This window comes from Cheilinus undulatus, linkage group 10 (assembly GCF_018320785.1).
Source record: "Cheilinus undulatus linkage group 10, ASM1832078v1, whole genome shotgun sequence".
Taxonomy (NCBI): domain Eukaryota; kingdom Metazoa; phylum Chordata; class Actinopteri; order Labriformes; family Labridae; genus Cheilinus; species Cheilinus undulatus.
Genome location: NC_054874.1, coordinates 28,760,883 through 28,784,086, shown reverse-complemented (window position 1 = coordinate 28,784,086; position 23,204 = coordinate 28,760,883). Strand labels below are relative to the sequence as shown.

At 40.2% G+C, this 23,204-nt stretch overlaps 1 protein-coding gene across 1 annotated transcript; it reads right to left on the bottom strand.

Annotated features, from left to right (window-relative positions):
• Positions 1-1,988: 1,988 nt before the first annotated feature.
• Positions 1,989-21,693, bottom strand: LOC121516104. Its single transcript, XM_041797209.1, has 6 exons — positions 19,218-21,693; positions 14,538-17,012; positions 10,194-12,293; positions 9,540-9,592; positions 6,415-8,857; positions 1,989-3,722 (listed from the first exon to the last, which is right to left on the bottom strand). The coding sequence occupies exons 1-6, from the start codon at positions 21,624-21,626 to the stop codon at positions 3,690-3,692; spliced, it is 9,513 nt and encodes a 3,170-aa protein (XP_041653143.1). The 5' UTR covers positions 21,627-21,693; the 3' UTR covers positions 1,989-3,689.
• Positions 21,694-23,204: the final 1,511 nt, after the last annotated feature.

Here is a 23,204-nt window from a genome sequence, read left to right as displayed (position 1 = left end):
CAAAAAGTATATATTTATCAGTACACTGAAAATGCACTCATTCATCTGAATTATTTAAAACCTTGGGCATAATTTAGTTCCATTCATGAAGAGTTCTATCTGGGATATAATATGGGAGCACTGATAGCCTAGTGGTTATGTTTGCACAGTCCGTGTACAGAGGCTGTTGTCCTGGAAGCAGAACAGCCTGGGTTCAAATTTAGCCTGTGGCCCCTTTCCTGTGTGTCATTAAGCACAAGGCATAGAAACTCAAAATAACTTAAAAAACTATAATCTGGGTACTCATTATTCTATTATTTCTCACTGGGATGTTTTTGCAAAGTAAAGATTGGCACATTTTCATACACAGTGAGTGTGCCAACTGACCAGTGGAAAAAGACCTCAGACACTTGAATCAATTTCTACAGCCATAACACAGCAGGGATGAATGTTCATGGGTTTCCTCTAATGACTTCTTGCTTTGTCTCAGACATAGTGTGAACTGGAAATCCTTAAATTGTATACTTTTATTCAAATCGAGAATTATGCTTGGTTAATAAGAAAGAAAGCTCCTTACCAGAGAAAAATGCTGCAGAAACCTACTCATTTTAGTACTTTTACTTCTAGTTATTTAGACCTACACATTCTCCAATTTGTCAATATATGTGACTTGATACATGAAAAGAAAGGAATGGGAAATTACTTAATTTCCTTACCTTGCATGAGACATAAATGCTGGGTTTTACAGCTTACTTTACTTTTTTCAGTTATAACTCATCCTCAAAAAGGCAAGGGTTTCACATGCTACTTCTCAGGATTTCAGGCAAGGTGAAAGTGATTGGCTGTCAAGTGAGCTGAACCCAGGACCACTGGGGACAGTGCAGAGGGTGCTGCTGGCTCCGACATTCATCAGGTGGGATAAAACAGTAATTTCAGCCTGTTCATAAGAAAAACAAAATACTCACATACTAAATACTTACATTGCAGGGATGGAAAAGTTCAGTGTGTCTACTTGTGTTCTCGAGGCAGTGTGGCTGTCAAGTTTTTCTTTTTGTTTTTTTGAGAAATACACACAGGAGCACATCTGCTTTTCATCAGGCAGTGCTCCTCTTATTTGACCATCTTAACACTTGTTTTAGTATCAGAGGAAACTGTGGAGATAGAAATAGAAGCTGTACCTCAAAGCATCCTGGAAGAAACATCTGCTATTTGAAAAAAAAAATACTTTGGCATTTTAAGTGATCAAACCTCCCTTTCAGTTTGTTGATCAAAGTGTCTTATCTGTTTCATATAACTTTAATTTATACTCTGAAGGTAACAGGACATATTTTGTCCCTGCTAGAATCCCCAGTTTGTTCATGTCGACTTAATTTTGATATCATTACTACTGGAGGCACTTGGAATTATCCTGTGATCATAAGCACATGTTAGTAGAGACAAAAAGCAAGAATAATTCACTGAATAGCCTGCCTTATTTTCATGACAGGCGACTTAATATTCTTCATAGTGTAAAATCTGTTGAATTTAAAGAGGGCTAACACATTTAAATAAAATAGTTGATGAAAGCATTCCAGTAAATACTTAAAGAAGACAAAATACAAGCAATTTAAAAGTTAATCATTACCACAATCTGCCATTAATGTATTTATGCATAAGTATGTCTTCATGGAAGTGACTCCTGCAAAAAAATAAGATAAATCCTATAGAACTTGTGTTCTAAGTGGCTATTATTAGTTTTAGGAAGGGACTGAATGCTTTTCAAACTGTCATAACAACTTACATTAAGTCTATGCAACCAAATGTACAATCTGAAAAGGGTCATTAAATGTTACATCACACCTGTAGCTTGACTTGATTTTATCTATTAGGATATCAACATTACTATTCTATGATGGCAGAGTCATTTGTTGATTTGCTTTTTTAACCAAACACATTAAATCTAATTTAAATTCAAAGATTTTTTAGCATGTGACACAAAACTTAAGAGGAATACAAATACAGTGTTCTGTTTAAGTTTTATATTTAATAGATCATACAGACCAGACCATAGCATACAGTTAGCTCACACTACACAAGTCACCACATACTGCACTGTAAATGATCATTGTACAAAAGCACTGACTGTATACTGTATGTTTGCCTATAAACCATTACAGCTTTATACAAGTATTACAGTGTGAGCTGTGCTTAAGAGTTTTACTACATGTTGTCTAACTATTTTACAGGTTCACTCAGAGGTTGGCTCTTAAGTCCAATGGCACAGGAGTAACACTGTTTTTGTTCACTTTAAAATATTCAGCATTAGTAATGAAAGAAAGGCATGTTTAAAGATACAGACATATGATGTATAAATATATGACACTCATATCTGTATCCCTAATTATGTGTTGCATAAGCAGGTACCTACAGTAGTCAGATATACACACAAGCACAGCTTTCATTTGGAGAACTGTATAAACATTAAGACATCATGTTCATTTCTGAGTTGTCACACAATCTCAGAAGATGGCGAACTTAAGGAGCATCCAGAATTTGGCTATAAATATGAAAGAAAGCCCATGATTATGTTTCAGTATGTACAACAGTCATGAGGAGATATTTATCAATCATTTCCTAAAGACATCCTGTTTTCACTTTTTCCACTCTGGTCCCCATGACTCAAATTCTCCAAATAATGTTCAAGAAAGCTAACACTGAAGCATACTGTACACTTTTATTTCAAGCTGACTAACTTTCTGAATCCACATAAATGTCCTTATCCTGTTGCGTTCTTCCTTTTTCCTTGAAACTGGGAAAGAAGTATGATATGACAGACCCTTTCTGCAAAGTTTATGATTAAGAGTAATGCTTTTGTAAGACATAATTGTGGTCCCAATAGAGTTCAAGCTTCCACCTTGCTGTTGAAATGGATTGCTCAGTACTGTGAGTTACATAAAGCTATCAGAAAACTTTGACTGACCCATGCAAAAAACAACTGAAGGCAGATATGTATATGTAGCCAAAGGCCTCACAGCTATCTGTATGATATACTCCTAAGCTAAATGCCATACCACTCATTCATTATCTCAGGCCAGCTCACCCAAAAAGCACAAAATGAAAAACTCAGAGCTATCACATTTACAAAATACTGTGGCCCTTATATTTCATACTTGAAATCTTTGCATGGTGCTTTTTTGACATTTAGATTTTGTGCTGTTTCACTTGTATACATCAAAGCTTAAATGTTAACGCAAAGCACAGAGGCTAAAAATGTAATATCCAACACGTTTCATTTTTAGAGAGGGAAAACAGTCTCTTAAAGGCATTTCAACATTCCTGTGTCCATTCTTGTTGAGGCTTCTTTGAATATCCACTGGTGCATTTTTGTACAGTCTGCTTCTTTGTGAGTAGCTCCCCTTAAAATGTGTGTACATGAAGGTGGGGTGTGGTTGAAGCCATGCAGTTTTTTCATGCATACTGAATGGACAGAGAGGCATTGTTGATTGGCTTTCCATGTGCTTGGAGAAGGAGGGAAAGAGAGGGGGAGGGTCGTGTCTGTGATTAGCCACCATAGTCCGATTTGGTGTTTCAGCATGACAACTGCACATTGGTAGAAATGAGGAGGGTCAGAGATAGCTGGACAGACATGGGGGTTATGAGCAGGGACTTCTCCTTTCCTCTGTGAAGATTTCTCATCGGCACCCGTCTGGTACACAGTTGGAGGCATGGCTCTACTGGGAGCTGCTGCTGCTGGTAGTGGATGCCTGCAAGAGACAGAAAAAAAGAAACACTTGGTCAAGATGCACAGCAGGGCAATTTTCCAAACAAAGTATGTCATGCATTCGATGTCTGTCACTCAGAAAGGGGCTTCAGGCAGAAGACAGAGAGGGTGGAGGGGTTGGGCAGATCCTTGAACATGTAGTGGTGAGGTGGAGGGTTTATCAATGGATACCATGCTCCTATATTATGCGGAGGAGAGTGGTTGCTAGGTAACTGGGTGACTGGTTTCACTTTGCGCCTCTCCTGCACAAAGAAGTAGGTCACAATCACTCTACAGCAGACAGGAAATTCAAAAGTGACGTTCTGTGAAGTCAGTAACACTCAGTTCAATTACAATTTTAACAACCAAATCATACAAAACAGCACAATCCACCTACTAACATTTAAAAATAGCATACCCTCTCTGATCTATTAGTGATGGGTCAGCAGGGGATGGACACAAATTAACCTTCACATGCACAGGATTGTTTTGAGAACATGATGGTTTGATTAAGAGCATGGATACTTTTTTGACAACTACACTAATGGCAAAAGCCAGGTGTGAACAAAGCAAAGCCAGCGGATGACAAAGAGTTAAAGTAAGGATTACACAGAACTGTGTGACTTTCGGGCTGGGAGGTTTGCTAATGTTTTGATTTTGTATTAAAAATGTATCATTTGTTTGGCTAAAAAGAGGCATGTTTTGGCTCAGGAGCTGACAATGCTTGACTCTCACTTTGTTCACCAAAATAAATCACTAGAATGGCAGTGCTGTGTTAATGCTTCTTCCTCTGAATCTTCAGCTTTATTCATCTGCAAAGCTGTCTATGAATTGACAGATTTATAAAAATAATGTTGTAATAATTACAATATCTCAGTCCCCTGAGTGCATTTAAAATAATTTACTCCATATTCAAAACATGTTCAAGGGGACAAAATCCAAAAATACTGACACTGGTGGTGTTGATTACTATTATAGCTGTATTTTATTAGACCCATTCTAGCAGGGCTTAAAAGTTAAACTGTTTAATGAGTTTTAATTAACCAAATTTGGGCATGGAAAGGTTAAAACAGGAGATTTGGTAACTGCATGTGATGTCAGCTGAGTGACCCTTTTGCAAATTTAAAAAATCTCCTTCCCCAAATATCAAACAACACAAAATAATCCACTGATAATGAAACAAACACAGAAAACAAATAAAACACTAAAGTCTGTAATATCATTCATAAAGGGCTTCCGGGCCGGGGGAGTTAAACTCCTGCATACCTCCAGCTGCAGAGTGGACTTCCCTCATTTAGGGTACTTTAGAGTGGGGAGAAAAAAACAACAACAAGCAATTTAATGGTCAGGTCATTGCAAAAACAAGAATATTATTTGTGTATGTGCCCTATGATGACAGAAAAGCGAACAATGAATAAAATGTTATCTTTGAAAAAATGCAAACTAAACATGGGCTGAAAAACAGGGTGAACTTTTACAACACAGACTGCAGCTTGTTAAATCTTCTCTATGGAAAAAGAGGTTAGAGACAGTTTTACAGGTAGTTGAGTGTTCGTTTACCCAGCAGCATACTTACCATAGATAGATAGATAGATAGATAGATAGATAGATAGATAGCAAGCAAAGGATGATTGTATCATCTTGAATCAAGAGGCACAATGATGTCCCACCATGTGACTCTGCATTGCAGCAGACTGTGTGCTCAATCTGCTGAGAGTGAGAGAGAACCCACACCACACAGGTAGCAGAGGTAGAATGTGCTGAAAATTGTTGGTTTGGAAGACAACAATACACATGAGCATGTGTATCTGCACAATAGGCCAAGGATGATAAGAATATTATAAGATTACAAATTTTTGAGAACAATCATGACCAGACTTTCTATGTTTTAACAGAAATACTCATTCTCTACTTATTTATTGTTTTGGAGTTGAATGCATTTTAATTTACAGTGATTTAGACAGTTAAGTTAGAACCAATCTGATGTTAAGTAGGCCTAAAACTGATGTCAGACAAAGTCTGGTGCAATTATAATTTCAGAAATGCAAGTACTGCTCTGTTAAGAAACAACAACAAAAACAGAAAAAAAAACTTAAATGCAAACTGCCACAGTGCATATTATGGAAAGCTAAGGTGAGTTTTTGAAAATCATAATTCAGAAATTATATGTTGCTTACTGTTTGAAGTTAGATTTCTTATTTTATTTCAAGTCTTTCATAAGCCTAACTTTAACCTTTTGTCACTTCTTTATGTTTGTTTTTTAATGCTAAAAAACACAAATTTTTAGGCTCTTGAAGGCATGCAAGCTTGATTTGGAGGTGGCACACTGAACCTCATTTTTAGAAACCTAAACGGTGAAAAAGAAAACAGATATTTGAAGTATTTTAAAAGAAATACAGCTTCTACTGATTTGAGACATTGTTTTTTTTGTTATTAGAAGGTACATAATACAATTTTTAATTAATTTCTTCAGACCAAAAAGAAGAAAAGTTACATTTTTCCTGAATTTTTATTTCTCTATTTTTGATTATACTTACCTGAAGCAAAACTGACTTCGAGTTGGCAAAAATGTCATTTGTAAAGAGCTGTAGATTGAGCTGTCTAAACATTATTAGATGTTTTTTGTTTGTTTGTTTGTTTTGACAGAAATAAAGTAGGAAACATATTTAAGAAGTATGGTAAGCAATCTGTTGTACCTGCAGAGTGGATGCTGCTGAGTCACTGGTGTCAGTGAGTCCTGTTCCTCTCGGGATGCTGGACACGATGTATCTGGAGCCCTTTGGCACAGGCTGTCTGACCACCAGCTTTCCTTTCCTGGTCTCTGCTAGAAACAGACTGTACCAGTAGGCATCGTTGGAGACCAGAGTGGAGTCTGCGATGGTGGAGTTCCTCTCACTGATCACACTGTTCCTGCAGGGAGGAGCCGCTTTGCTGGGCTTGCTTTTCTGACACTTGAGCACGATGGTGACCAAGATGGTGATGAGCAGGAGAAATGACACGGAGCCCAGACCGATGACCAGGTACAGGTTGAGGTCAGAGAAGATGTCGTACTCCAGAGGCACCTCAGTCATGTCAGAGTAGGCCTTGACAGCAGTCTCCACTGTGGCCAGCTTGATGGTGACTGTAGCAGACAGAGCGGGCTCCCCGTTGTCCTTGGCAACAACCACCAGTCTCTGGTGTCGCGGATCTCTGTAGCTGAACATCCTCATGGTCCGGATCTCTCCGTTGTACTGGTCCAGACTGAACAAGGTGGCGTCAGTCACCTGCAGGAACTGGTATGTGATCCGAGAGTTGTGCACAGAGTCTGTGTCCAAGGCGATCACCTTGGCGACCAGAGAGCCTTTGTCAGTGGACCTGGGGATCTTCTCCTCCACCACAGAGCCGTGCGCACGCCATGGTGACACGATGACCGGAGCGTTGTCATTTTGGTCCACGATGATGATGTGCACCGTGACGTTGCTGCTGAGTGGAGGAGAGCCAGAGTCTCTGGCCTCGATGTGGAAGAGAAAGTCCTTCTCGATCTCATAGTCAAACGTTTTGAGTGCGTAAAGATTTCCGTTCTCTGGGTTGATGGAGAACAGCATGGACATGGAGGTGTTGGCTATCTCCTTCTCGATGATGAAATAAACCAGATACTGGTTTTCATGGAGGTCAGGATCAAAGGCAGTGAGAGAGCTGAGCAGGGCTCCAGGTGCGTTATTCTCCATGACACGTATAGTATAAAATGACTGAGGGAACTGTGGGATGTTGTCGTTGACATCCAGCAGCTCTAAGGTCATCGTCTCATTATCAGATAAAGGAGGAGACCCTCTGTCTGTCACAGTGAAAGTGATGTCATATTCTGGAACCTTCTCACGGTCTAAGGGCTCTGACACCACTAATTCATAATAGTTATCAGAGGACTCCCTCAGTTTGAACGGCATGTTATCTGGGATATGAAGATCAACCACTCCATTGTCCCCTGAGTCTTTATCACTCACACTCACCACAGCTATCACTGTGTCTATGGGTTCATTCTCTTTGATTGGACTCTGAAATGATTTGATGGATATTTCTGGATGGTTGTCATTCATGTCAGTCACCTGTATTGTCAGTTTACACTGTCCAGATAAGAAGTTTGGCCCCTTATCACTGGCAATAACTTCCATGTCATAAAGCTTAAAGTCTTCATAGTTGATCATCTCTCTCACTCTAATTTCACCATTTTCTGGATTTAGATTAAACATCTGTTGCGTTCTCTCTGATGTGTATAAACTATATGAATAAATGATATCAGAGTTAGACCCCTCATCTAAATCAGTAGCGTTCAGTTTAATAACTAGGCTTCCAATTGGAGAGTTTTCCATCACCTCTACCACGTATTTGTCTTTGTCAAATGAAGGGGCGTTGTCGTTCACGTCGAGCACACGAACAATGATGCTGGCTGTACCTGTGCGCGTGGGAACTCCACCGTCCACAGCAGTGAGAATGAGATTATGAACAGCCTGCTTCTCTCTGTCTAAAGCTTTTTTCAGAATCAAATCAGCGAACTTTGATCCATCCCTCCCTGTCTGAATCTCAATGGAGAAATGATCACTCGAGCTCAGGTGGTAGTTTTTCACTGAATTTGCTCCAACATCCGGGTCTGCAGCGTTATTCAGCGAGAATCTTTCTCCAACAGGGCTGGACTCAGAAATGTCCAAATGCATCGTCCCTCTCCGAAAATGAGGAGCGTTGTCATTGATGTCCGTGATTTCCACTTCAATATTAAACATTCGTACAGGGTTTTCAATTGTAGCGTCTAATCTTAAAAAGCACGATGTAGTTGTCTTCAAGGGACACAAGAGCTCCCGATCAATTCTTTCCAAAATAAACAGCTCCCCAGTGTCTTTGTTGATGTCGAGGTATTTTTTATTACCCACAACATCGACACGCATTTTCCTTCCTTTCAGTGTCTTCACGTCTAGTCCCAGGTCTGTTGCTAAATTAGCAACGAGAGAGCCTTCTTCCATTTCTTCAGGAATTGAATAATGGGTGACGGATAACGCCGTGTTCATTATGGCAAAAAGGCAAATAAATAGGGAAATGTACCCTCTGACAAACACCGATCGAGTGTGGTGCGCCATCGTGAAGAAACCGTATCCAAAGCCTAGAGGGAGGCTGTGCAATTTTTTGTAAAATAAAAAAAATATAATTACAAACGTATGAAAAGTGTAAGCGGGCTTGTCTCACATCATAGAATGTTAGGCATAGATTTTGCTGATGTTGTGAACTTTGACTTCTAAACTTTGATTAACTTTGTGTCTCGTCGTATTTGGGAAATAACTGGAATGTTGTGATTCCATGATATTTTGTTTACAGTGATTTGGAAGCTGCAAGTACATGTATACAGCTCACTCCGTGGATTGTAAGTAACTAGATTATGTTTGAATTTATCAATTTCTCTTTTGTTTGGTACTACTTTTACGCACGGCTGTCCGTGCGTAAAAGTAGTACCAAACGCGATGAAATTCTAATTATTAATTTCTTTATGACTCATTACTGGTGTAGAGCTTTCTCTTAACCTGATATCAAAGGGTCATGTGTTTAAATAACTGCATTTTAGTATTAACTCCCTGAACTGACACATTAAATGAAATACTCCAATAAATGTATTGAAAAATATTGATTATTTGTCAAGTGACATGTTACATTCAATAAAAACACACGGGAAGTTTTGACACTTTTTTTCTGTCACCGAGTCTGAGGGGATTGAGCCACTTGTTGATGTTCATAATTACATTTTCACTCCGTGATCATGCTAAATACGATGTTGTTGATTAGTTGGACTAAATGACTAAACCTGGTGGTTGATTGCGTAGAGCTGTGTTCAACAGGTGTTGAATAGACGTGTGCCTGCAGAGTGGATGATACACAGTGACTATATTTTTACAGTGCGTTATGGATGTAAATACCTTAAGTTGTTAGGAACTTATCTTTGTTCCTTCGTGTTTGTCGACTTTTACGCACGGCCGTCCATGCGTAAAAGTTAGACCAAACGGGATGAAACCACAACATTTCGTTTGTGTATGTCCAGTTAGTGCTGTAGATTTTTACTTTGTACTTTCTCACAATAAATGTGCCAAACATCAAATATTATGCCTTGTTTAATTCCAACTGCATGCTAAAGAGAAAAATAAGAGAAGTTGAATTTTAAAAAGGACTTATTGAGATTTATTAAATTACCTTAAATTTTAAAATTTTTACGAGAATAAAACTGTATCAACTTGCTGCAGCTTCAGGTAAAGAGTGTTCATCCACGTGTTGACACTGATTATTGGACATAATTGAAGGAGGTCAGTAATTATGTCTGAAATAAATAAAAGGGCCGATCAGATTCAAGCTGCTTGACATGCAAAGAAGTTCGTAAATAACATGATCATTTAGAAGAGGACTTGATGATTACTTATAAGGAATGCTGTATTCAGTAGATGTTCAACAGATGTGTTTCTCTTACCTGCAGAGTGGATGCTGCTGAGTCACTGGTGTCAGTGAGTCCTGTTCCTCTCGGGATGCTGGACACGATGTATCTGGAGCCCTTTGGCACAGGCTGTCTGACCACCAGCTTTCCTTTCCTGGTCTCTGCTAGAAACAGACTGTACCAGTAGGCATCGTTGGAGACCAGAGTGGAGTCTGCGATGGTGGAGTTCCTCTCACTGATCACACTGTTCCTGCAGGGAGGAGCCGCTTTGCTGGGCTTGCTTTTCTGACACTTGAGCACGATGGTGACCAAGATGGTGATGAGCAGGAGAAATGACACGGAGCCCAGACCGATGACCAGGTACAGGTTGAGGTCAGAGAAGATGTCGTACTCCAGAGGCACCTCAGTCATGTCAGAGTAGGCTTTCACAGCAGTCTCCACTGTGGCCAGCTTGATGGTGACTGTAGCAGACAGAGTGGGCTCCCCGTTGTCCTTGGCAACAACCACCAGTCTCTGGTGTCGCGGATCTCTGTAGCTGAACATCCTCATGGTCCGGATCTCTCCGTTGTACTGGTCCAGACTGAACAAGGTGGCGTCAGTCACCTGCAGGAACTGGTATGTGATCCGAGAGTTGTGCACAGAGTCTGTGTCCAAGGCGATCACCTTGGCGACCAGAGAGCCTTTGTCAGTGGACCTGGGGATCTTCTCCTCCACCACAGAGCCGTGCGCACGCCATGGTGACACGATGACCGGAGCGTTGTCATTTTGGTCCACGATGATGATGTGCACCGTGACGTTGCTGCTGAGTGGAGGAGAGCCAGAGTCTCTGGCCTCGATGTGGAAGAGAAAGTCCTTCTCGATCTCATAGTCAAACGTTTTGAGTGCGTAAAGATTTCCGTTCTCTGGGTTGATGGAGAACAGCATGGACATGGAGGTGTTGGCTATCTCCTTCTCGATGATGAAATAAACCAGATACTGGTTTTCATGGAGGTCAGGATCAAAGGCAGTGAGAGAGCTGAGCAGGGCTCCAGGTGCGTTATTCTCCATGACACGTATAGTATAAAATGACTGAGGGAACTGTGGGATGTTGTCGTTGACATCCAGCAGCTCTAAGGTCATCGTCTCATTATCAGATAAAGGAGGAGACCCTCTGTCTGTCACAGTGAAAGTGATGTCATATTCTGGAACCTTCTCACGGTCTAAGGGCTCTGACACCACTAATTCATAATAGTTATCAGAGGACTCCCTCAGTTTGAACGGCATGTTATCTGGGATATGAAGATCAACCACTCCATTGTCCCCTGAGTCTTTATCACTCACACTCACCACAGCTATCACTGTGTCTATGGGTTCATTCTCTTTGATTGGACTCTGAAATGATTTGATGGATATTTCTGGATGGTCAGTCACCTGTATTGTCAGTTTACACTGTCCAGATAAGAAGTTTGGCCCCTTATCACTGGCAATAACTTCCATGTCATAAAGCTTAAAGTCTTCATAGTTGATCATCTCTCTCACTCTAATTTCACCATTTTCTGGATTTAGATTAAACATCTGTTGCGTTCTCTCTGATGTGTATAAACTATATGAATAAATGATATCAGAGTTAGACCCCTCATCTAAATCAGTAGCGTTCAGTTTAATAACTAGGCTTCCAATTGGAGAGTTTTCCATCACCTCTACCACGTATTTGTCTTTGTCAAATGAAGGGGCGTTGTCGTTCACATCGAGCACGCGAACAATGATGCTGGCTGTACCTGTGCGCGTGGGAACTCCCCCGTCCACAGCAGTGAGAATGAGATTATGAACAGCCTGCTTCTCTCTGTCTAAAGCTTTTTTCAACACTAAATCAGCGAACTTTGTCCCGTCTCTTCCAGTTTGAATCTCAATGGAGAAATGATCACTCGAGCTCAGGTGGTAGTTTTTCACTGAATTTGCTCCAACATCCGGGTCTGCAGCGTTATTCAGTGAGAATCTTTCTCCAACAGGGCTGGACTCAGAAATGTCCAGATGCATCGTCCCTCTTCGAAAATGAGGAGCGTTGTCATTGATGTCAGTGATTTCAACCTCGATATTGAACATTCGAACAGGATTTTCAATTATGGCGTCTAATCGTAGAAGACATGATGTAGTGCTCTTTGAGGGACATAAAAACTCTCGGTCAATCCTTTCGAAAATATAAAGTTCCCCAGTGTCCTGGTTGATATCGAGGTATTTTTTATTACCCACAACGTCAACACGCATTTTCCTTCCCTTCAGGGTTTTTACGTCTAGTCCCAGGTCTGTTGCTAAATTAGCAACGACAGAGCCTTCCTCCATTTCTTCAGGAACAGAATAATGAGTGACGGAGAATACCGAGTTCATGATGGCAGAAAGACAAATAAATATGGAAACGTACCCTCTGGAACACAGTGATCGAGTGTGGTGCGCCATCTTGAAGAAACGGTCTCCAAAACCTTGAAGGTGCTGAAACTGAAATATAACGTCCTCTTGTTTAATGAACGAACGAAGCAAGGATCTGGAAAGAAAGCGCTGTTTTCACGGTTAGACCAAAGTGATATCTGAAATAAAAATGTCTGACTTCACTCCCACCAATGAAAGACCTCGAGAGCGGTGACCTCATCAGCGGTGAGTTTTCTTGGTGAGCAGCGACAAGTATAGACGGGTGGGTGGCTGTGCAACTTTTTGTAAATATAAGAAATCTGACCAGAAACATAAAAACCGTAAAGGACTTGCTTCATATCATAAATGTTAGGCATAGATTTTTCTGATGTTGTCAGCTTTGACTTCTAAACGTTGGTTAACTCTTTGGTTCGTTGGATTCAGGAAATAACAAATAAATACTTATTCCATTATAGTTTATTAACAGTATTTAAAAGCTGTAAGTACCCTTTTACAGCTCTTTTCGTGGATTATAAATAAGTAATGTATGTTTCAATTTTTCCCCTTTGATTTGTGACTTTTACGCACTGCAGTCTGTGCGTAAAAGTACCGCCAAGTGCGATGAAATCCTAAATATTCATTGTTTGTGAGTCATAACTGCTGAAGAGCTTTCCCTTAGCCCGATAACAAAATACCACGTTTAACTTACTGCATTTTAGTACTTACTCAGTATAAGGAGACATTAACTCAAATAGTTAAATAATTGAATTGAAAAGAATATTGATTATTTGAAAAGTAACGTGTTACATTCCATAAAAACACACGGGTAGTTATAAAATCATTTTTCGCCACCTAGTTTGAGGAGATTGAACAAATTGTTAATGTTTATAATTGCATTTTTACTCCTTGATAATGCTTAATACGAGGTGGTTGATAATTCGTTCTGCGTATTATTATTAAAAAGAGAGTCCCTCTCCGAACTTTTGTCATATAAAGAAAGAAGTTGGACTGATACATGACTGAAGTTGATGGTTGATTATTTTGAACTATGTTCAGCAGGTATTAAATTGATGTGTTTGTCATAGCTGCAGAGTGGATGACACTCAATCACGACAGTGTTTAGTGCGTTTCAGATTTAACCCCTTAACGCCTGTTGTATCATATTTGATACATTCTTTTATGATACCTCCATCTAATCAATATGATCATGAATTACTAAAAACAACTTATGAATACATTCTGAAAAATGGTAAAAAAAAAAAATCCCCGCAAGTGGATTATCAGTTACCCAGAACACCTACTGTATCAAAATATATGTTAGATTTTATGGATTTTTTTTTTGTTTTTTTTGGGTGCTCAGAGGAAAGTGAAATAAACTTTTCAGTTCCAAAAAAATATATTTTTTTTCTAGCTATAATTTGTGTTTTCAGGCTTTAAAGGGTTAAACACCTGGAGTAGTTATGAATTTATCATTGTTTCCCTTGTGTTTGGCTGACTTGTCCACATGGCCGTCAATACATAACAGTTATGCCAAACAGGATGACACCACAACAATTCGTTTGTGTATGGCCAGTTAGTACTGTAGATCTTTACTTTGAACTTATTTCACTAAGGATGTGTCACGGATCAAATATGATGCAATGTTTTATTCAGACTGCATGCAAAAAATGAAAATAAGAGTAGTTTAATTGTAGAAGGATTTATGGAAAATTGTTAAATAACTTTAAATTTAAAAATTGTGTAAAAACTCTGCTACAGCTGAAAGATTTTTAAGAGTGTTTATCCACATGTTGACTTTGGTTTCCTGGAAGTTTGCATATTATTATTATTATAAATGAAGTAGGTATTATTATGGCTGAAATAAGTCAAAAGGCCCGATCAGATTCAAAAGGCTTGACACGAGAAGAACTTCATGGATAACATGATCATTCAGTGGAGTTGATGATTACTTATGAGGGACGCTGTATTCAGCAGATGTTAAACAGATGTTTCTCATACCTGCAGAGTGGATGCTGCTGAGTCACTGGTGTCAGTGAGTCCTGTTCCTCTCGGGATACTGGACACGATGTATCTGGAGCCCTTTGGCACAGGCTGTCTGACCACCAGCTTTCCTTTCCTGGTCTCTGCTAGAAACAGACTGTACCAGTAGGCATCGTTGGAGACCAGAGTGGAGTCTGCGATGGTGGAGTTCCTCTCACTGATCACACTGTTCCTGCAGGGAGGAGCCGCTTTGCTGGGCTTGCTTTTCTGACACTTGAGCACGATGGTGACCAAGATGGTGATGAGCAGGAGAAATGACACGGAGCCCAGACCGATGACCAGGTACAGGTTGAGATCAGAGAAGATGTCGTACTCCAGAGGCACCTCAGTCATGTCAGAGTAGGCTTTCACAGCAGTCTCCACTGTGGCCAGCTTGATGGTGACTGTGGCAGACAGAGCGGGCTCCCCGTTGTCCTTGGCAACAACCACCAGTCTCTGGTGTCGCGGATCTCTGTAGCTGAACATCCTCATGGTCCGGATCTCTCCGTTGTACTGGTCCAGACTGAACAAGGTGGCGTCAGTCACCTGCAGGAACTGGTATGTGATCCGAGAGTTGTGCACAGAGTCTGTGTCCAAGGCGATCACCTTGGCAACCAGAGAGCCTTTGTCAGTGGACCTGGGGATCTTCTCCTCCACCACCGAGCCGTGCGCGCGCCACGGTGACACGATGACCGGAGCGTTGTCGTTTTGGTCCACGATGATGATGTGCACCGTGACGTTGCTGCTGAGTGGAGGAGAGCCAGAGTCTCTGGCCTCGATGTGGAAGAGAAAGTCCTTCTCGATCTCATAGTCAAAAGTTTTGAGTGCGTAAAGATTTCCGTTCTCTGGGTTGATGGAGAACAGCATGGACATGGAGGTGTTGGCTATCTCCTTCTCGATGATGAAATAAACCAGATACTGGTTTTCATGGAGGTCAGGGTCAAAGGCAGTGAGAGAGCTGAGCAGGGCTCCAGGTGCGTTATTCTCCATGACACGTATAGTATAAAATGACTGAGGGAACTGTGGGATGTTGTCGTTGACATCCAGCAGCTCTAAGGTCATCGTCTCATTGTCAGATAAAGGAGGAGACCCTCTGTCTGTCACAGTGAAAGTGATGTCATATTCTGGAACCTTCTCACGGTCTAAGGGCTCTGACACCACTAATTCATAATAGTTATCAGAGGACTCCCTCAGTTTGAACGGCATGTTATCTGGGATATGAAGATCAACCACTCCATTGTCCCCTGAGTCTTTATCACTCACACTCACCACAGCTATCACTGTGTCTATGGGTTCATTCTCTTTGATTGGACTCTGAAATGATTTGATGGATATTTCTGGATGGTTATCATTCATGTCAGTCACCTGTATTGTCATTTTACACTGTCCTGATAAGGAGTTTGGCCCCTTATCACTGGCAATAACTTCCATGTCATAAAGCTTAAAGTCTTCATAGTTGATCATCTCTCTCACTCTAATTTCACCATTTTCTGGATTAAGATTAAACATCTGTTGCGTCCTCTCTGATGTGTATAAACTATATGAATAAATGATATCAGAGTTAGACCCCTCATCTAAATCAGTAGCGTTCAGTTTGATAACTAGGCTGCCAATTGGAGAGTTTTCCATCACCTCTACCACGTATTTGTCTTTGTCAAATGAAGGGGCGTTGTCGTTCACATCGAGCACGCGGACAATGATGCTGGCTGTACCTGTGCGCGTGGGAACTCCACCGTCCACAGCAGTGAGAATGAGATTATGAACAGCCTGCTTCTCTCTGTCTAAAGCTTTTGCCAACACTAAATCAGCGAACTTTGATCCATCCCTCCCTGTCTGAATCTCAATGGAGAAATGATCACTCGAGCTCAGGTGGTAGTTTTTCACTGAATTTGCTCCAACATCCGGGTCTGCAGCGTTATTCAGTGAGAATCTTTCTCCAACAGGGCTGGACTCAGAAATGTCCAGATGCATCGTCCCTCTTCGAAAATGAGGAGCGTTGTCATTGATGTCCATAATTTCCACTTCAATATTAAACATTCGAATTGGATTTTCAATTGTAGCGTCCAGTTTTAGAAAGCAATATGTAGTTGTTTTTAAGGGACATAAAAACTCCCGATCAATCCTTTCCAAAATAAACAGCTCTCCTGTATCTTTATTGATGTCGAGGTATTTTTTATTACCCACGACGTCAACACGCATTTTCCTTCCTTTGAGCGTCTTCACATCTAGTCCCAGGTCTGTTGCTAAATTAGCAACGATAGAGCCTTCCTCCATTTCTTCAGGAACAGAATAATGCGTGACGGAGAATACCGTGTTAATGATGGCAGAAAGAAAGATAAATCCGGAAACATACCCTTTGAGGGGGAGTTGAGGAGTAGTCACTGCCATGTGAGCTGAATAGATTTTAATCCCTTGAAAGTTTGATGGATTGTTGAGAATAAACCCGTTGTTTTCCTTAAAAGATTGGCGTCACCAAGGTTTTCAATTGAACGTCTCTTCGTACCCGTGTATGATAAGATTGCGACTAATATGTCTGGTCTTCTAGTCTCCAATGAGATATCGTGAGAATGATGACCTCATCACTAGGAGTGTTTTTGTGGAGAACAGCGACATGAGTTGTCCTTTGGATACCTTTGCATCCTGTAGAGTTTCGGGGATGTAATTATTTCGTAGTGGAAGATGAATTAGGTATAAACGTGAATAATGTTACAAAAAATACAACTGTTTGGTTTGTTTTTGCCACACATGCGCAAGCTGTGTCTTAGTTACCTCTGTTGAGGATTTTTTTTTGTACTATGACCTTTTAAGTGTTGTCACTTTGCATGTTTGTTTCAATTCTTTAAAAAGTTTTCAGATGTATTAACATTATATATATTCAGATTATGCATGTCCTTATTCAAGCTATCACGATAGCGCATTTAATATCATAGTACTTTCCCTGTTTTCTGACTTTTAAGAACAGATTTTGGCGCTGTTTCAGTATCATAAATCAAAGTCGTTTCATGCGTTTTTCGTATATGTTAGTATAAACTGAAGTCATGGCATCATTCCGTATATCTCAGGTAACGTTGCTATATGTAGTACACACAGATGCGTCATGGCCGATCCTTTATCGGATAAAAACCTTGCCAAATAACCGTCCCAAGTAAAACCGAGTCTAGGAAATACGCAAATGTTGCTCTTAAACTGCGTCGAATTTTATTTTATTTTATTTTATTTTATTGTTTACATCTTAAATTGTGTTAACATCAGTTAGCTGGTTTTATTGCTTGAAAACTAAAAGTATGAAGACTATCCCTGCAATGTGTCCTTGTTAGATATATTCAAAAGTACTAGGTCATTTTAGAAATTTGGAAAAAATTAGGAATTTTATTTTAATTACATGAAAAGAACCAGGACCACAATCTCAGACTTTGCAACGTCAAGGTCCACGAGTTTTGTGGAAGCAATGACTGGAATATTTATGTATGGCTGAATAGAAAAGGCATATTTAGAGGATATATGAGCCTATCACGTGGATATTTTAGGTTTTCTCGAACCTTCAGGGTGGAAGCTGCTGAGTCGGTTTGGTTTGTGTACAACATTAATCAGGTAATGTAACCGTCAAAGGTATGTAGGCTATGAGGTTTTTCTCTTTGTGCTTGGCGACTGTTACGCACGCGGTTTGTGCGTGAAAGTAATGCATAACAGGAGGAATCACAACCATTCGTTTGCTCACAAGCAATTACTGCTATAGAGCTTAACTTTGTACCTCATGGACTAGAAGTGTCAATGTGTCGATGGAATTTTACGGTGTCATTAGGAATAAATACGGGACCTGGAATAGCAACAGCAGTTGAATTTTAAATTGTAATAATATCCGACGATTACGATGACATTTAGAGTTAATAATATTAAGAATCTTTAAGATAGGATAAAAATTGTTGGATCAAAATTTTAGTAAGTTTGGCAATTTGTTAACATTATTGATCAGATTGTTACTGATGAATCACGGATTATATTTGAAGTTTAATAGTTGTTTACATCCGAAATAAGTATACGTGTATGTTAATTTTACTTCTAGAAGTTTTCGGTAGTTCTGTTCATGGTTTCTAATAAGAGTATATTTGGATTTACTTATTTTCCTTTTTGTTTGACGACATTTACGCACGACCGTCTATGCGTAAAAGCAGTGTCTAACATGATAAAATCCTAAATGGTCAATTGTTAATGCCCAATAACTGCCGTAGATCCTCCCTTGATCTGAATAAAATATTAAAGTGTATTGTGTCAAGAAAAGTACCTTATTATGTCTATTTTTTATGTAAAAATGCGAATAACCCTCAACAAATCTATAAATTAAAAAAAAAACAAAAAGACTATTTACTAGATTTATTGATAGAATGGAACAGGTGTAAGATTGAAGTGAGGATTTCCTGTAACTAAATTGAAGGATATAAATATGCACGTTGATAATAACATTCTGTCTGTTTAAGCGTGTTTACTTTAGGAAGTTGATATCATTAAGACCTTAATTACGTTGTTTTTCTGTGTTTTTAGTATTCCGATTCTGACTTTTTGATGCGAATAAAAAACGTTCATGACTAACGTCATCATGAAGGGTTGGACTTGAAAATGAATCACAAGGGACAGAGCCATCAACAGATGTGTATCACTTACCTGCAGAGTGGATGCTGCTGAGTCACTGGTGTCAGTGAGTCCTGTTCCTCTCGGGATGCTGGACACGATGTATCTGGAGCCCTTTGGCACAGGCTGTCTGACCACCAGCTTTCCTTTCCTGGTCTCTGCTAGAAACAGACTGTACCAGTAGGCATCGTTGGAGACCAGAGTGGAGTCTGCGATGGTGGAGTTCCTCTCACTGATCACACTGTTCCTGCAGGGAGGAGCCGCTTTGCTGGGCTTGCTTTTCTGACACTTGAGCACGATGGTGACCAAGATGGTGATGAGCAGGAGAAATGACACGGAGCCCAGACCGATGACCAGGTACAGGTTGAGGTCAGAGAAGATGTCGTACTCCAGAGGCACCTCAGTCATGTCAGAGTAGGCCTTCACAGCAGTCTCCACTGTGGCCAGCTTGATGGTGACTGTGGCAGACAGAGCGGGCTCCCCGTTGTCCTTGGCAACAACCACTAGTCTCTGGTGTCGTGGATCTCTGTAGCTGAACATCCTCATGGTCCGGATCTCTCCGTTGTACTGGTCCAGACTGAACAAGGTGGCGTCAGTCACCTGCAGGAACTGGTATGTGATTCGAGAGTTGTGCACAGAGTCTGTGTCCAAGGCGATCACCTTGGCAACCAGAGAGCCTTTGTCAGTGGACCTGGGGATCTTCTCCTCCACCACCGAGCCGTGCGCGCGCCACGGTGACACGATGACCGGAGCGTTGTCGTTTTGGTCCACGATGATGATGTGCACCGTGACGTTGCTGCTGAGTGGAGGAGAGCCAGAGTCTCTGGCCTCGATGTGGAAGAGAAAGTCCTTCTCGATCTCATAGTCAAACGTTTTGAGTGCGTAAAGATTTCCGTTCTCTGGGTTGATGGAGAACAGCATGGACATGGAGGTGTTGGCTATCTCCTTCTCGATGATGAAATAAACCAGATACTGGTTTTCATGGAGGTCAGGGTCAAAGGCAGTGAGCGAGCTGAGCAGGGCTCCAGGTGCGTTATTCTCCATGACACGTATAGTATAAAATGACTGAGGGAACTGTGGGACGTTGTCGTTGACATCCAGCAGCTCTAAGGTCATCGTCTCATTGTCAGATAAAGGAGGAGACCCTCTGTCTGTCACAGTGAAAGTGATGTCATATTCTGGAACCTTCTCACGGTCTAAGGGCTCTGACACCACTAATTCATAATAGTTATCAGAGGACTCCCTCAGTTTGAACGGCATGTTATCTGGGATATGAAGATCAACCACTCCATTGTCCCCTGAGTCTTTATCACTCACACTAACCACAGCTATCACTGTGTCTATGGGTTCGTTCTCTTTGATTGGACTCTGAAATGATTTGATGGATATTTCTGGATGGTTATCATTCATGTCAGTCACCTGTATTGTCAGTTTACACTGTCCTGATAAGGAGGTTGGCCCCTTATCACTGACAATAACTTCCATGTCATAAAGCTTAAAGTCTTCATAGTTGATCATCTCTCTCACTCTAATTTCACCATTTTCTGGATTAAGATTAAACATCTGTTGCGTCCTCTCTGATGTGTATAAACTATATGAATAAATGATATCAGAGTTAGACCCCTCATCTAAATCAGTGGCGTTCAGTTTAATAACTAGGCTGCCAATTGGAGAGTTTTCCATCACCTCTACCACGTATTTGTCTTTGTCAAATGAAGGGGCGTTGTCGTTCACATCGAGCACGCGAACAATGATGCTGGCTGTACCTGTGCGCGTGGGAACTCCCCCGTCCACAGCAGTGAGAATGAGATTATGAACAGCCTGCTTCTCTCTGTCTAAAGCTTTTTTCAACACTAAATCAGCGAACTTTGTCCCGTCTCTTCCAGTTTGAATCTCAATGGAGAAATGATCACTCGAGCTCAGGTGGTAGTTTTTCACTGAATTTGCTCCAACATCCGGGTCTGCAGCGTTATTCAGTGAGAATCTTTCTCCAACAGGGCTGGACTCAGAAATGTCCAGATGCATCGTCCCCCTTCGAAAATGAGGAGCGTTGTCATTGATGTCCGTGATTTCAACCTCGATATTGAACATTCGTATTGGATTTTCAATTGCAGCGTCTAACCGTAGAAAGCATGATTCAGTTGTCTTAATGGCACACAAAAACTCTCGGTCAATCCTTTCCAAAATAAACAGCTCTCCAGTGTCCTTATTGATGTCGAGGTATTTTTTATTACCCACAACGTCAAGCCGCATTTTTCTTCCTTTGAGCGTCTTCACATCTAGTCCCAGGTCAGTTGCCAAATTAGCGACGATAGAGCCTTCCTCCATTTCTTCAGGAACAGAATAATGAGTGACGGAGAATACCGTGTTCATGATGGCAGAAAGAAAGAGAAATCCGGAAACATACCCTCTGAGGAAAAGCTGACGAATATGGCCTGCCATTGGAGCTGAACAGAATTTAATCCCTTGAAAGTTTGATCTATTGTTCTGAACAAAGCCCTTGTTTTCCTTAAACGATTAAAGTCACCAAGGTTTCCATGCGAACGTCTCTTTGTACTCATATGAGCTAAGATTGCGAGTATTATGTCTGCCTTTCCACCCTCCAATGAGATTTCGTGAGAATGGTGATCTCATCACTAAGTGCGTTTTTGTGGAGAACAGCGACATGAATTGTCCTTCTGTTGCCTTTGCATCCTGTAGAATTTCTTGGATGTAATGATTTTGTTGTTGAAGATGAATTGTGTATAGGCTCGAATAATGTTGAGAAAATATACGATTTTTTTTTTTTTCAAAATGTGTTAGTTGTGTCTTAGTCACCTCTCTGATGACGACGTTTCTTGTACCTTTACCTTTCACGTATTGCCACTTTTTTTATTTTTTTTCAATTCTATTTTAAAGAATTTAGATGTATAAACTATGTATATTCAAATTACTCATGTCCTTTTTCAAACAATCACTACAACGCATCTGCCTTCAAAGCACTTTCCCTCTTTTGTGACTTTTACGCACCAATTTTTGCGCTATTTCACAGACATAAATCAAAGTCATTTCCACGCGTATTACCTACATGTCAGTATAGATCGAAGTCATCCCGTCATTCAATATAACCTCCGGTAATTCTGCTACATGCAGCAAATACAGATGCATCATGGCTGATCCTTACACGGATTGAAGTCTTGCCAAATCACTGTCCAAAACTAAAACAGACACTAAAAAATACGAGAAAGTTCCTCTTAAACTGCATTGAATGTTAAATTTGATTATTTAGGCTGCCGTGTTAATGTCAGTTTTATTATTTGATAACTACAAGTATGAAGACTTTATATATGTCATGTTTCTGTGTTAAATGTTTTTTGAAAATTTAATGGACATTTAAGAAGTTTGGAAAAAATAGGGATAATTATTTTAACTATATTTAAAGGTGCACAGTCACAATCTCAAGCACTGCACTATGACATAGACCCAAGTCTTGTGAAAGCAATGACTGGAGCGTCTATGTATGGCTGAACAGAATATATACATATTGAGTATATATGAGAGTTACATGGATAATTTAGGTTTTCTCTTAGCTTTAGGGTGGAAGATGTTGACTCATTTGGGTTTTTATACAATATTTCTCACGGGACGTAAATATCGAGAGTAAGTTTGAGTTATTTTTGTCTTTCTGTGTGACGACCTTTATTTACGACTTTAAGTGCAAAAAAGTAATGCGAAACACGAAGAAGCATAACTTTTCGTTTGTGATAATACAAATATTGCTTTAGATCTCCAATTGGTACCCATTTAGTGTCAATGTGCCATGTATAAAAGAAAACGTGTAATTTTTTTTAATTTTATTTTTTAATTTAGCCTGATTACAGAAAGCGGAAAAACAAAACTAATTGAATCTTAAGTTTTGATAATATCCAAAGATTGAATAACATTTAAATGTCATGAAATTAAAAATCTTTAACAAATTAAAAATCTCTGCATCTAAGATTGGCGTAGGTTTATCCATGTGTTACAATAATTCATCAGATT

Coding starts and splice junctions, on each gene's coding strand:
- LOC121516104 (XM_041797209.1), bottom strand. CDS start 21,626: ATGGCAGGCCATATTCGTCAGCTTTTCCTCAGAGGGTATGTTTCCGGA. Junction 17,013..19,217: donor CAGCAGCATCCACTCTGCAG/GTAAGTGATACA, acceptor CAATCTTTTAAG/GAAAACAACGGGTTTATTCT. Junction 3,723..6,414: donor CAGCAGCATCCACTCTGCAG/GTACAACAGATT, acceptor TGTCTCTTGCAG/GCATCCACTACCAGCAGCAG.